Source organism: Myxine glutinosa, chromosome 11, assembly GCF_964187855.1.
Source record: "Myxine glutinosa chromosome 11, kmMyxGlut1.1, whole genome shotgun sequence".
Lineage (NCBI taxonomy): Eukaryota > Metazoa > Chordata > Myxini > Myxiniformes > Myxinidae > Myxine > Myxine glutinosa.
This window is the reverse complement of record NC_136271.1, coordinates 94,503,450-94,518,337: the sequence shown is the minus strand read 5'-3', so window position 1 is coordinate 94,518,337 and position 14,888 is coordinate 94,503,450. Positions and strand designations below refer to the sequence as shown.

Here is a 14,888-nt window from a genome sequence, read left to right as displayed (position 1 = left end):
TGCTGGAACAGTTTACATCGTGTGACTTGAGTTTACCTGGGGGTTGTGTTTGATGTGCCTCCCTTCCTCATCTCAGATGCTGTGTTGATTATCTCAATCATGTGTGCATCTGTGACGTCATCCTTGACAAGTGTTTGTCTCTATGAGTAGAATCAATTTTCACAACTCGTTAATGACACAAAGAAAAGGTGGTTTCACAAAAAATGTCTTGTCAATTTAGCCTTTCCTATCTTAAATATATAGTGTGGTATTATTAGCGGATTATTTAATTATTCAGTTCGTTTTAGAATTCCCTTCCATGTTTACAACAAGGGAGGGAGTGGGGGGAGGGAGTGGAGGGGGGGGGGGGGGTGATTTAATGGAATTTATTAATGGTATGTACTACTAGAATGTGATATGTCTATAAAGTATGTACTAATAGAATGTGATATGTCTATAAAGTATGTACTACTAGAATGTGATATGTCGATAAAGTATGTACTAGGAGAATGTGATGTGTCTATAAAGTATGTACTACTAGAATGTGATGTGTCTATAAAGTATGCTGAAACGCAAAAGAAACTTACCACTTGTTTGAAATGTAATAAAATTGTAACAGTTCAAAATAAAACAAACCAACAATTGCTAATTGAAACATTGGCATTTTATTGATGACATGTCAAGTTTTTGACCAAGATACACCATCTCATCAGTTTGTTCTACAGTACAGAACAGCACAGGGTGCAATGTCAGTCCCCTTTCAATAGCGTGTGTGGCCACCATTGTTTTGGATACAGGCAGTGCATCGTCGGCGTATACTGCCTACCAGTCTTTGGATGGATTGCTGCTGGATTCTGTCCCACTCAGTCCTCAATGTCTGAAGCAGCTCTGCCCGTGTCCTGGCCCTGCCAACTACGCGTCTCCCAAGCTCATCCCACAGGTGCTCTATGGGATTCAGGTCAGGGGAGAGCGCAGGCCACTGCATGGTGTTGATGTTCTCGCCTTGGAGAAATGCAGTGGTAAAGCGAGCAGCATGGGGACGAGCGTTGTCATGCTGAAAGGTTCTCAGTTCTGGGTGGTCTAGCAGGAATGGCAGCAGATGAGGTCGCAGGATGTTATCCACATACCGCTGGGCGTTAAGATTCCCATCCACAACCACCAGTGGCGTCCTGTACCGGCCTGATATGGCGGCCCACACCATCACACTTGGGCCACCCCACCTGTTGGCTTGACGCACGCAACAATCGGCATATCGCTCGCCAGTTCTTCTCCAGACACGCTCACGCCCATCAGGACTGTCCACACAGAACCTTGACTCATCGCTGAAAGCGACCTCGTTCCACTGCGCCAAGGTCCACCGCTGATGCTGCTGGCACCATCTCTGTCAGTTGCGGCGATGGGCAGCCATCATCACGGGGCCTCTGTATGGTCTTCTGGCAGTCAGACCATAGTCATGCAGTCGTCTTCGTGCAGTATCATTGGAGATCCGTGGGTTTGCACGCCCTGGAGTTTCTGCCGCAGTGCGGGATGCTGGACGGAATCGATCCCGCAGGTGACTTCGGACCATCTGCCTGTCCTGCCTTGCAGTGGTGACTCTTGGCCTCCCTGATCGAGGTCTGTCATCTGCAGAGTTGTGGAGGGTGTCTCTGTCCACCAGGGCCGATATCGTCTGGTGTGAATAGCCAAGGCGACGTGCCACCTCACGGTAGCTCAGTCCGCCTTGGGCATGCTGCCGTTGATCCCTTGACAATTGTGGCATGTTTATTGAAATGCCCATTTTGCACTGGCCTTTTTAAAGCCAATATCAAGACATCACGTGCAGCTCATTAAAATCATCCCGTACCCCTTGGCTAATCACTGACAGTCAAAACGGCTGTTCAACAGCTGTGCTATGAAGTGACCATTGAAGGTTCAAGTGACCATCCGTGACCATTTTGTCTGACAGTGAGGACACTATTGTCCACAAATAAGTTCACACATTTACTACACGCAGTGTTATTGTTGATATTTAAAGGTTTCAAAGGTGGTAAGTTTCTTTTGCGTTTCAGTATATGTACTACTAGAATGTGATATGTCTATAAAGTATATATGACTAGAATGTGATGTGTCTATAAAGTATGTACTACTAGAATGTGATACGTCTACAAAGTACATACTATTATAATGTGACAAATCTATAAAGTATGTACTACTAGAATGTGATATGTCTATAAAGTATATATATGACTAGAATGTGATGTCTATAAAGTATGTACTACTAGAATGTGATACATCTACAAAGTACGTACTACTAGAATGTGATACGTCTATAAAGTATGTACTATTAGAATGTGATACGTCTATAAAGTATGTACTATTAGAATGTAATATGTATATAAAGAATGTACTCTTAAAGGGGAACCCAAATGCAATTTTTTTTTTCTTCCTGAAAACCATTAATCACCGTCTAATTTGAAGGGTAAATTTTTGGGATTTTTTTTTTTTTTTTGCCAATCGCAAAGTGTCAAAAAAGCTCTGCAGTATTGATTTTCAATTTTAGCCAGTGATGTCACACTCGCAAGCCACTTTGATCCAAATGGCGACTTACATGGAGAAACTATTTCGAGCTCGGATTCCGTTATTGATGCCACCATCATTAGCATCTGTGAAGTTTCTCATTTTTTTGAAACTGATCAGTTTGTTTTTGAAGAAACTATTGGAGACAAAATCAGTGATTGAAACACTTTCGGGGGAATTATGGAACTGTATCGATTCGAGTCTTATGCAAGCGATTCAAAGAAACATGGTGATTATATAGATGTTAGTGAAGTTGAAAACGCTGGTTGCATGTTCACTACAGATTGGTACGTTTTGTTTTTCTATTCAATCGATGGTTTACAAGGGATTTTGTATTAATTGATAAATCAGTTATATTACTCCAGAAGAAATACGGCACGGACACGGCATGGATGCCGCCCCAGTGAAGGAGGGTGGGTGTGGGGGGGATGGTGCTATGGTGTTGAGGTGTATATTGGGGGTGATGGTGAGGTGAGATTGGTCACTAGTAGGCCAACACAGGTGTTTGATTCACCGCTCAAATCGCCCATGTACATGTGATGGCACCTGGGTAGAGATGGCCTTACAGTTTCGAGCGACGGCTGTTTCTGTTTGTCCGTTGTATGAGCATAAACCGACGTCATTAATGCATCACCTACACAAACACACAAACAAAATGCACCACACAAAACAAGATTGCGAGGGTCTGCAATCTCCGATTGCTTTTTCTGGTTACCTCTGCTTCTTGTTATGCAAACATGCAAAACTGGATCCTATTGACACCAAACCTCCAAATTCAAAACAGCTTTGCAGCTTGGTCCATTAAAGTTATTTACATTTCAATTTCCTTTCTATTCCTGAAGCTCATGAAAAATCATGTTGTAGTTGTTGGTTTTAAGACCAGAATGTTAAGACATGGATGCATTCTTTTGTTTTAACATGACTAACAAAGACTGTAGGAGAAAATAGGCAAATGAATACGGTTTATACGCGTGTAATAAATACTTGTAACTTTCTTTCTTGCAAGTATAGATTGTACGAGTGCAATAGGTATTGCGTTCACACCTGTCTGTCTAGTCGGTACCAAACAAGTGACTAGGGTGTTATTGGAATCCTGATTTAAATGTTATTTATTAATGTGTTTATTGAGTTTATTGCCATTGCACATAACCTGTAGCTGTACTTTGATATCCCTCTGCTTGCTGTCAATCTCACTTGGATCTAGAAATCATCTTTTTGGACCATATCCAAGGTAATACCAACATTATCGAGTTTACCCGAGATAATAATCGAATTGAGCTGGTGTTGGTGCAATGTTGCAAAAATCCTGCTGCTGATTTGGAGTTTAACTGAGCTATTGTTTGATCTTCCCCGGGACTATTGCACATAGTTTGCTTGAGAAGATTGAGCAGGAAACGTGGAGGGAAAGTGGCATCTCCTTTGTGACGTCGGTGACTCGGCTGATGGAGCGGTTGCTGGATTACAGGTATCGGCTGCATTCAAGGGCCCTCTTTTTTACGGCATCTTTATCATTCCCACAACTTTGTTTGGATTTTGGTGAAAACTTGAGTCTTATCAGATGCAATGTCTGTGTTGTTTCCCCCTGAAAGAGACTGCATGACTGGAGGAGACGTGGAAGACAAGAAAATTGGCTGCACAGTTAATCTTCTCGTGAGTAATTTTGGAACAACAGTTAGATTCCTGATCCCTTTGCTCGTTTTGAATGATGGTCCTTGCTGAATTTGGGAGTCATTCACTTAATACGTCTACTTTTGCACTAGTCTTGGTGGTGTAATGGTATTCTGCTTTGAGTTTGGGAAGTCGGCGGTTCAAACCCCTGCCAGGATATGCCAAAGATTTTTATAATGGTATGTGCTGCTTCCTTGCTTGAAGATTACAATTTAACAAGGATAGAGCACAGACAAAAAACTATATGTGTGCAACTATTGGGCATCGTTGGGCCTAATGGCCTCTTCCTTATGTTTAATGACGTCATTTCTGAGACTGCTCTCCTTCTAAAACCACAATATGTGTTCTCTGTTTTATTTTTCTCCTTTCTCTTCCCAATTTCGTTCTCCACTTGTACCACATAGCATACCCCATTCTCTTTTTCTTGTTCTTCCCGCGTATTCCAAACTCGTATATCTTGTGATACGTCTACAAAGTACATACTATTATAATGTGACATGTCTATAAAGTATGTACTACTAGAATGTCCCTGTCCTCCAGCGTCGGATCAAGGGTATTAGGCGCCCCAGTTGAATCTTCAGCCTTCCACACCGCCTCCATTCCCCCTGCCTCCCACATTTAACTTTGGAAAATTAATATTCTGTAATGGTATGAACAAGATATCACGCTCACAAGGTTTAGATATGGTGACAGCCATCTTGGATTTTGACGTGGCGACCTAATTTTCAATAGGGTTCTTCCATATGCCTTGTTGCACCCACACCAAATTAGAATTCGGTCCTTCGCTTACGCACGCACGTCCGCACGCACGCACGGACGGACGGACGCACACACGGACGGAGGGGAAAACCATAGTCCCCCTTTCGCTCCGTGGTGTAATGGTATTTACAAAAAAAAACTAAATAGTGGTAAATAGTGGGGGACAAATAAAACTTCTACATTTAAAACTAGATTTGTACATGAATAAATGCACATTATAATGTGTAATATGGGTCACGTTATGTAACACTTTTTTCCTGCAACAAAGTTAATAAAAAATGATTTATAATTTCACTTTCTGTGATTTCAGTTTACCAAATGTAGAAACGAGTTCCTCCAGGTGAATGTTTTGTGCAGTTTCATGTTCTATTGACGACGTGGATAGCCCAACAAGTCTTTCTTGCATCATTGAGGAAGGAATGTATTGTTGTGGGAATGATCTTTAGGGGTTAATAAAACTCGTTTGTAGAATGATAGTTATTTATTAGCATTTGTTTAGACAAGTGTGATGTATTCTTTGTGCAATAGATATGGTTATATATACACAAAGAATTAAGTTAAGCACCCCCCCCCCCGTTTTATTACAACCTCGCACATTACAAGTTTGTTGTCGTCAAAACAGTGTAATATACCCATGATATTGCTATATTTTCTGGAGAAGTGATATTATGGTCACATAAAAACATAACAATCATGCCGTTTTCAATATTTTATTCTGAATAATTTAAGGTGAAATTTTTTGGGAATTTTAGGCATATTTTCACCTCAATTTAAGTATGGAGCTATAGGTCCATCACGGACAGTGCGGATGACGTTTATGTTTTCTAACGTACGGTCATTGTTCTGAGAAGACCTCTAGCGATCTTTGCGTCAATAACGTGTGTAGGACCCACGTGATCGGATCACTGACTCAACCAATCACTTTTTTCCACTTTGATCACTCAATTTCGTCAATGGATAATTGCTAATGTCATACCAATCATTATTTGATCTCACATACCTTAGAATATATGCCAATGTATACATATACACAAAGAATATATATTAGGGGGTGCTTACCTTAATTCGTTGTGTAGGGGTGCTTAACTTAATTCTTTGTGTATATTATATATAGTGCCTTCAGAAAGTATTAACACCCCTTGACTTCTGTACATTTTGTTGTTACAGCCTCAATTAAAAATTGATTAAATTGACTTTTTTGTCACTGATCGACTCATAATACCCCATAATATCAAAGTGGAATTTTTTTTGGAAATTTTTCAAAAGAATTCATAATTAAATACAGAAATATCTAATTTCCATAAGTATTCAACCCCCTGAGTCAATACTTTGTTGAAGTGCCTTTGGCAGTACAGCTTCAAATCATTTTGGGTATGTCTGTATCAGCTTTTCACATCTAGATTTGGGGAGTTTCTCTCATTCTTCCTTGCAGATTTGCAAGTTGGATGGGGAGTGTCGGTGAACAGGAATCTTCAAGTCTTTCCACAGATTCTCAATAGGATTCAAGTCTGGGCTTTGGCTGGGCCACTTAAGGACTTTCACGTTCTTGTTCTGAAGCCATTCCAATGTTGCTTTGGCTGTATGCTTGGGATCATTGTCCTGTTGGAATGTAAATCTTCGCCGCAGTCTAAGGTCTTTTGCACTCTCAAGGAGGTTCTCCTCAAGGATTTGCCTGTGTTTGGCTACATTCATTGTTCCCCCTATCCTTACAAGTCTTCCAGTCCCTGCCACTGAAAAGCATCCCCATAGCATGATGCTGCGACCACCATGCTTCACAGTAGGGATGGTGTTAGTTGGGTGATGAGCTGTGCTCGGTTTCCGCCAGACGTGGCACTTTGCATTCAGGCAAAAGAGTTCAATTTTCGTCTCATCAGACCACAGAATATTTCGCCTCGTGTTCTCTCAGTCTTCCACATGCCTTTTTGAAAACTCCAAACATGTTATCATGTGCATTTTTCTCAGTCGTGGCTCCCATCTGGTCACTCTCCCAGAAAGCCTGGATTTGTGAAATGCTGCAGAGACTGTTGTCCTTCCGGCAGGTTGTCCCATCTCAGCCAAAAAACCCTAGTTCTGTCAGAGTGGTCATTGGGTTCTTCGTCACCTCCCTGACCAAGGTCCTTCTTGCCCGGTGGATCAGTTTGGTCATACGGCCAGCTCTAGGAAGTCTGGGTAGTTCCATATTCTTTCTATTTCCTAGTAATAGAGCTCACTAAGCTCTTGGGAACTTTCAACACTCTAGAAATTGTTTCATACCCTTTCCCCAAATCTTTGCCTAATCACATTTCTATCTCAGAGTTCTACGGACAGTTCCTTGGACTTCAGGGTAGAGTTTCTGCTCTGACATCTGACATGCACTGTCAACTGTGGGACCTTATATATAAAGGTGTGTTTCTTTTGAAATCATGTCCAATCAATTGAATTGGCCAAAGGTAGACTCCATTCAAGTCGTAGAGACATCTCAAGGATGATCAAAGGAGATTGGATGCACCTCAGCACAAAACATTTCAGTTTTTCATTTTAAATTATTTTGTAAAAATTTCTAAAAATAATAATAATAAATCCACTTGGACATTATGAAATATTATGTGGAGATTAGTGACAAAACATCTCAATTGAATCCATTACAAATTCAGGCTGTAACACAACAAAATGTGAAAAGAGTCAATGGGTGTGAATACTTTCTGAAGGTATTGTATACATTTGTTTCAATATGAACAAATTCCTCATCTGATTTTGTTTCATTCACTTACTCTTCTCCTTTGGTCAGTATAGAATACTATAAGGCTGTTCCACTTAACCTGGTGGGTTTTTTTGTCTCATTATGGTGATGTGTTCAGTTCATTTAACAAACATGGATGAGGGCAAACTGCTTAGGAATTTGTGATTTGGGATGGGGAAGGGGGTTGGAGGGGAGACTAATTGCATGGAAAACCCACTTTGTAATTTGTCTTTCTCCACAGAACTTTTATAAGCATGAAATCAACAAGGAAGAAATGTACATTCGTTACATCCACAAGCTGTTCGACTTGCATCGGCAGGCAAACAATTCCACCGGTACTGGCTCCACGATGTGCTGACTTGCTCTGGCGTATGCCATTTGTGGGAATCATAATTGAGTCGTCCATATGAGTGCAAAACTTCAATAAAAATTATATATATATATATATATATGTATATACATATATATATATATATATAATTTGTCAACTCCAGAAGTCAAATAATGTTATGTGACGTCTAAAATCCACATTTAGTGATTAACAACTGAGGAAATCTGTGCTCCACCACATACATACACACCGCACAATGTTTGTCAGCGGATGATTTATCCGTGAAAGTATTCGATCACTTGGTAATGTGGCATTTCTTATTCTGTATTCCTCGAAATCTTCAGTCTACATTGACTTCGTTGAATATTAAAATTACTTCAGCAGTTTTGTAAAGTATTTGATAGTGTTATAGGAAGGAACCACCTTCAGAGGCCATTTTTCCCCGCAGAGCAGAGGTTGGCCTTTTTCGGGCACCATGGACCCCTTTTTGAAGCAATGTTTTATGGCCGGATGCCCTTCCTGTCGCCAACCCTGTTAGTCGCCTCGTGCAGGGAATTACCAGTGACCTGGTGCTCAATTTGCCGACCTTGGAAGGATGACGGATTGAGTCAACCCCCCTGGCGTTAATTCAGCGATCGACCGGGATTCGAACCCAGGATCCTAGGATCCCAAGCCGGCACCCTAACCGCTAAGCCAACACCAGGCTTCGTGTTATAGGAAGGGAAGAAGAGAAAAATTAATTGAGTGTCCGCTCTGAGGTGGAACGTCTGTGGTTTAATTCTGATCCTGTTGAAATCGTAATAACATTTTCTAAACGGTTCGTGCTGCTTATTCGCTTGATATTCAGCATTTAGCGGATAGAGCACGACCAAACCCGGTCCATCGACATGGAGATGAGGCAGAGGGGAGGGTTCTCCTTAAATGTCCAACTGATTGGAGAGAAAAGCAATGTGACATAGATGGCATCTCAGGTTACCCAGAGTGCTCTGGGGAGTTGCATCACTACCCCCAAGGTCAGCAGCTATGTTTGTCTGAAGTCAAATCCAGTGTTGTCTCAGCAATTTGGGTGTTGGTTTGTATTGCAGTTATTCAATGCGTCTTGGGGCCTCTAAAAAGAAAAGGGAAAGGGGGATGCAAAAAGATACAAGTAAAGAATGGAGAGGGAAGAGGCATGTTGTGGGTAGGAGAGAACGAAATTCCGCCATTTTGTCTTTGATAAAGAGTAGGTGATTTAACGCCAGCACCCTGAACAAAGTGCAAAATCCTGCTACCTTTAGTCGAACGCCAGCCTTGGCCAGCCAGTTCATGAAAGACTTGGACCCCACCAGGTGGTGGGAATAATTGGGGCCATTAAAACAAAGTAAAGGTAACGCTCTTAAATTATTATCCCCACACTGTTCGAAATAAATGGGCGGATATTGTAATCGGCTCTGTCTGTCCGTCCGTTCATCCGTCATGTTATGTCCTCCTAAACGGTTGTGCAGATTCACCAAACTTGGTAGTTATGGTCACCACTTGGCATGCAGGTGCAAAAGCATCGTCACTTTTAGCCCCACCTCTTGTGGTGGGGTTAAAAGGTCAAAAACCCAAAAATGCAATTATGAGCATGTTTTAAAACATTTTTACATGAAACTTTGTGCAATCAACATTTGGGGACGCTTTAAATATGTAACTGATGTTTTGGATTTGGGCCCCGGTTCATGCCCCAGGGGGTTGGGACTTGGGGGTCACAGGGGTCAAAATGGGGAAATTTTTAAACTCAAAATTTAATATTGTGTCAATCCTGGTGGAACTTTTTGCCATCTTTGAACCTTGCTTTAGGTGGGAAGCGCGGGGGTTTGCGATGACGCGCCATCGACTTAGCTCTCATTTTAAATTTGGCCTACCTTCAGAAGTGCAAGGCATAGATTGTCATCATGGAGCTTCGTTGTTTAATTCTGTCGACATAACAACTGAAAGTGATTCTTGAAGACATGTGATTACAAATATGGCCGCCCTTTTGTGCATGTTGTGTGAAACGACAGAGGCTGCTTTTGCACTCGGCTTGTACGCTGAGCAGCTGAGCTGGGACGAGCGGCCCCTGCAGGAGATTCTGCACTACCCTTCGCAGATGGAGAGGCAGCGGCGAGAGCTTCTTTACCTCGAGATCATTCACTACTTTGACCTTGGCAAGGCAGGAGCTCGTTCTTTGACATAGATTTATTGCAACGACGGGTTTATTTTGCAGTGACCAAAACAACAACTCTACCTTTTTCAGAGCTGGGAAAACGCAATCCACCTGTGCCAGGAACTCGCTTCTCTGTACCAGGCCCGCTACGACTACCGTCGTCTCAGCAAGATCAGGGTATGCCTTGAAGACAGCAGATGCATTGAGCTGCTCTAATTGGTAATGTTTCCTCTTAATTTCTCACCACATGTTGAGAAGTTTCAGAGATGTTCAGGAAAGTTTTTTTTTTTTTTTTTTTTTTTTTGTGTGCAAGATCGAAGCTCGTGTAAGAGATTACATTGATTACAAAAAGACAAACTGACACATAAAACATATGATAAAGGGAGCGGGAGACAACATGGAGAGCAGGGACATCGGGAGATCTGTGGGAGGGAGAGGGCTTGGGCAAAACATGAGTTTTACACATTTGAAAGGAAAGAATTTGATTTGAACACATTCGAAGGGCAAAACGGATAGTTCCTGGATGTAATATGGGAATGTCCACAAACGGATATGTGATGCTTATCGTAACTAGCAGTGACATTAGTTTTCTGTTCCTGTTAATCCTGCCCAATGCCATCGTTGGTTCGAAACACATTTGATTATCTAATCGTTGATGTCCGATGCCACCAGAAAATGGAAGCTGGGTTCTATGACAACATCATGGAGGAGCAGCGGTTGGAGCCCGAATTCTTCCGCATTGGCTTTTATGGGCGAAAGTTCCCTTTCTTCCTCAGGGTATGTGATGCCGAGTAATTAGGATCAGCGCATGCCACTCGTGCAGGCTCGAGACTTATCGATCTCAAATACACGGCTCACTATGTCGGCCTACATTCTGAGATGACGCACAATATGTAAACTCCATATTCCTTCTGCTCGATTCATTTTCTGGTTTTAACTTATTGGTTTGCTCGTTTATTTTTAATTCTTGTTTTTACGCCGACTCCATTGACGTCGCCGGAGGCATTAGGTTTTTAGGTTCTCAGTCCATGCGTCCGTCCCTCCGTGATAGGTTTTTGTGACTGATAATTTGACAATGGCTGAAGGAAACTAAATCCAACTTGATAGAAGTATGTATAAATATGTAAAGATAAAGAGATTAGATTATGGGGTCAAGAGGTCAAAGGTCAGAGGTCCCGTTAGGTAAAAATACTGTTATTGCGCTAACTTGTGAACCAGTGATGGGATTTTGACCAAACTTGGCATAAATATATATTTTGATGAAAAGATGAACTGATTAGATTTCGGCATCGAGAGGGCAAAGGTCACAGTAAATAAAATAATAAAAAAATTATTATCACATAAATAACTTAAGAATGGCTGAAGGGAACAAAGTACAACTTGGTATAAGTATGCGTAATGATGTACAAATAAACGGTTAGATTATGGGGTTAAGAGGTCAAAGGTCAGAAGTCCCGTTAGGTAAAAATACTGTTACTGCGCTAACTTGTGAACCAGTGATGGGATTTTGACCAAACTTGGCATAAATATATATTTTGATGAAAAGATGAACTGATTAGATGTCGGCATCGAGAGGGCAAAGGTCACAGTAAATAAATAAAAAATATTTTATTATCACATAAATAACTTAAGAATGGCTGAAGGGAACAAAGTACAACTTGGTATAAGTATGCGTAATGATGTACAAATAAACGGTTAGATTATGGGGTCAAGAGGTCAAAGGTCAGAAGTCCCATTAGGTAAAAATACTGTTACTGCGCTAACTTGTGAACCAGTGATGGGATTTTGACCAAACTTGGCATAAATATATATTTTGATGAAAAGATGAACTGATTAGATGTCGGCATCGAGAGGGCAAAGGTCACAGTAAATAAAAATATATATTTTATTATCACATAAATAACTTAAGAATGGCTGAAGGGAACAAAGTACAACTTGGTATAAGTATGCGTAATGATGTACAAATAAACGGTTAGATTATGGGGTCAAGAAGTCAAAGGTCAGAAGTCCCGTTAGGTAAAAATACTGTTGCTGCGCTAACTTGTGAACCAGTGATGGGATTTTGACCATACTTGGCATAAATATATATTATGATGAAAAGATGAAGTGATTAGATTTCGGCATCGAGAGGGCAAAGGTCACAGTAAATAAAAATATCTATTTTAATTATCACATAAATAACTTAAAGGAGAACGGACATGAGTATAGACATCAAATGCTTAAGATTAATTAATTGTAGCAACAAAAAAGATTAAGTTTGGCGCAAAAATTGTTGCTCTAGCATGCGTGAATCGTGAGATATCCGAGTTTTAAAATGCCAATAGCAGACGATTTCTCTCGCGCCGGCCAGCATCTCGTGATGACTATCATCATCATCGTGACGTCATCGGAGGAAGCTGATGTGACTGCGCAATAGCAAACAATGGCAGACACCGACTCCGATAGTTGCGTAAGTCTGGATATCAGCGATATTTCTGACCAATCTGATGCGAAAAATGAAGAGAAAGTTAATAATCTTGGGGAATCACACTTGATTCTCCCATACAGATTCGAACCATACCGTCCAGAGAGTGAAGAAGATAAATCGTTGGACACGGACACAATGGCGATCGATTTTGATCTCGGGCGCATCCAAAATACTGAATGGTATTCATTTTTATGTCTCTTTTTTAATTGAAAAAGTTTCTTTTTCTGGTCAATGGAATACATAACTAATATTTAATTAATGTTCGGTGCCGTGAGGCAAGAAATGGATAGAAACACAGAAACGAAATACGACTTTATTGACTTAGTGCAGCACTGCAGGTGTATCAGTTGTAGTGTTCATGTACAGGCTTTAGTAAGAACAGACATACATATGCAAATACTTATTGTTTCTGGACAGGTGCAGTTGTGGTAATTGTGAGGCCATGCCACAGGTGAATGAGTGCAAGTGCTGCAGGGAGATAATGTAAAAGCGTTCACCACCTTTTGCAATGTGCCAAACGTCAAAGAGGTGTTTGACTTCAGGCGCATTTTCCTTCATCCATTTCCTAACCTGGACATGACTGTCCGTGACCATTGTGTCTAAGGACAGGCCTTCTTTGCTCAGAAATGCCATCACTCTTTTCAGCCCCTCCTTCTCCATGTGGCATGAGCTCGGAACTTCATTGCACTGTAAACATAATCGTGTGTTGAGAACATCTAAGTCAACTTAAATTGTCCACAACCAATATTCTATGTACCCACACTAGTTCTATGTGTATGTCTACATATATCTGCTGATGTTACCTGAACAAGCTCAACATCGATGATGACTTTGGCCACCAGCACCATGATAGCATAAGAGCCAGACTTCGCCGAGTGTCCTGGCGAGTCACAGCGTCCATCCACACCAAACATCAAACCTCTGCGCTCTGCTTGCAGGGATGCCACGAGCCACTTTCTGTTCTCCAACCAAACGTGTTTTATGGCAGGAAAAAGCATCATGTTCTGGTGTCGCGAGAAAGTTCTCGATGAAATTCCTGCCACTCTCATATGGTGGAGAACCTTGAGTACCTTGCTTGGTACAGCACCTGACATGAGAATGCCAGCTGACAAAATGATATTGCCAGCGAGTGACTTGCCTATATAAGGCTGACTCTTCCACTCTGTTGTCAGAGAACATACACCACATTTAAAATGCACCAGCAACATGGTGCCGTTTGTGTTATGATCCACCTTGAGACCCATCTCTCCACACCAGCTGCAGCGCACCAACTTGAAAAGTCACAGCAAGCTGCTCCAGAAGACTATATACTTTGTGTCGTCGAGGACATTGTTTGTCTCAGGAGTCTGTTGCTCGGAGCTGCAACTGTCGCCAGTCTCGTCAGCAGATGAAGGCAGGTAGTCGTTATCACTCTCATCAAGAGGTTCATGGCTGTCACAGCCGACATCTCTTCCAGCAGCTGCCACAGCATCATTTTGATGGCCACATGTTACACAGTGGCCTGGCAGTGGCTCAGTCTGTGTGCCAATGTGTGACACATGGTTGAGCACATCAGTTTGAGAACCTGGAAGTCATCAGCAAACATTAAACATCAAAACAATTAACAAACAATTAACAAGTGAAAAGTAATAGAATCAGAAAAAGCATATTAATAATAATACAGCAAGTAATACCTTTGTGTTTAAGAGTGCCGAGCTTGGTTTGTGACACCTGAACACGCACGTGTCGTCTGGTGCAAGGCTGAAGAGATGTCTCTCTTGACTGAACCAGGAAATAAACCATACATATTTCATTAGTTATGCGATTACTTCGCTAGAAAATTGCAAAAACAAGAATTATGCTGTGGCTATTATTTGTAACAAAGTGACGAACCTCACTGGACACAGCCTCACAATCAGCAGGTGCCTGGCTCTGATCACATGTAGAAGTTGTGGCAGCAGGTTGTGCTACTTTGAGAAGTGATGAAACTTCCTCTGAATAAATAAATAATATGTATCACAAACCACAATTTCACCTGCATGTAGTGATAGAAATTTCGAATATAGGTCACCAAATGTCAAATGTAAACAAACAGAAGCCACACAACTCACCCTTTTCGTTGCTAGTTTTTCTGCAGCTTTCGATTTGCGCGTCTTTTTATCCGGTTTCTCTGCCGAACGAACGAAAATAGACGGTACAGCTGAGGGAATGAGCACCCGTTTATGTTGTACAGCAAATCCCAAACTTGCTTTAAGTTGTGGGA

The 14,888-nt window shown here is 41.5% G+C and overlaps 1 protein-coding gene across 4 annotated transcripts in view; it reads left to right on the top strand.

The window, feature by feature from the left end:
- DOCK4 (dedicator of cytokinesis 4) overlaps positions 1-14,888 on the top strand; it is a 267,843-nt gene that overhangs the window by 211,449 nt on the left and 41,506 nt on the right. For all 4 annotated transcript variants that reach the window (XM_078786873.1, XM_078786872.1, XM_078786871.1 and 1 more), the window contains 6 exons: positions 3,905-4,000; positions 4,125-4,185; positions 7,923-8,016; positions 10,037-10,185; positions 10,270-10,356; positions 10,852-10,956. In XM_078786873.1, coding sequence (XP_078642999.1) covers positions 3,905-4,000; positions 4,125-4,185; positions 7,923-8,016; positions 10,037-10,185; positions 10,270-10,356; positions 10,852-10,956 — 592 coding nt within the window. The remainder of the gene's footprint in view (positions 1-3,904; positions 4,001-4,124; positions 4,186-7,922; positions 8,017-10,036; positions 10,186-10,269; positions 10,357-10,851; positions 10,957-14,888) is intronic.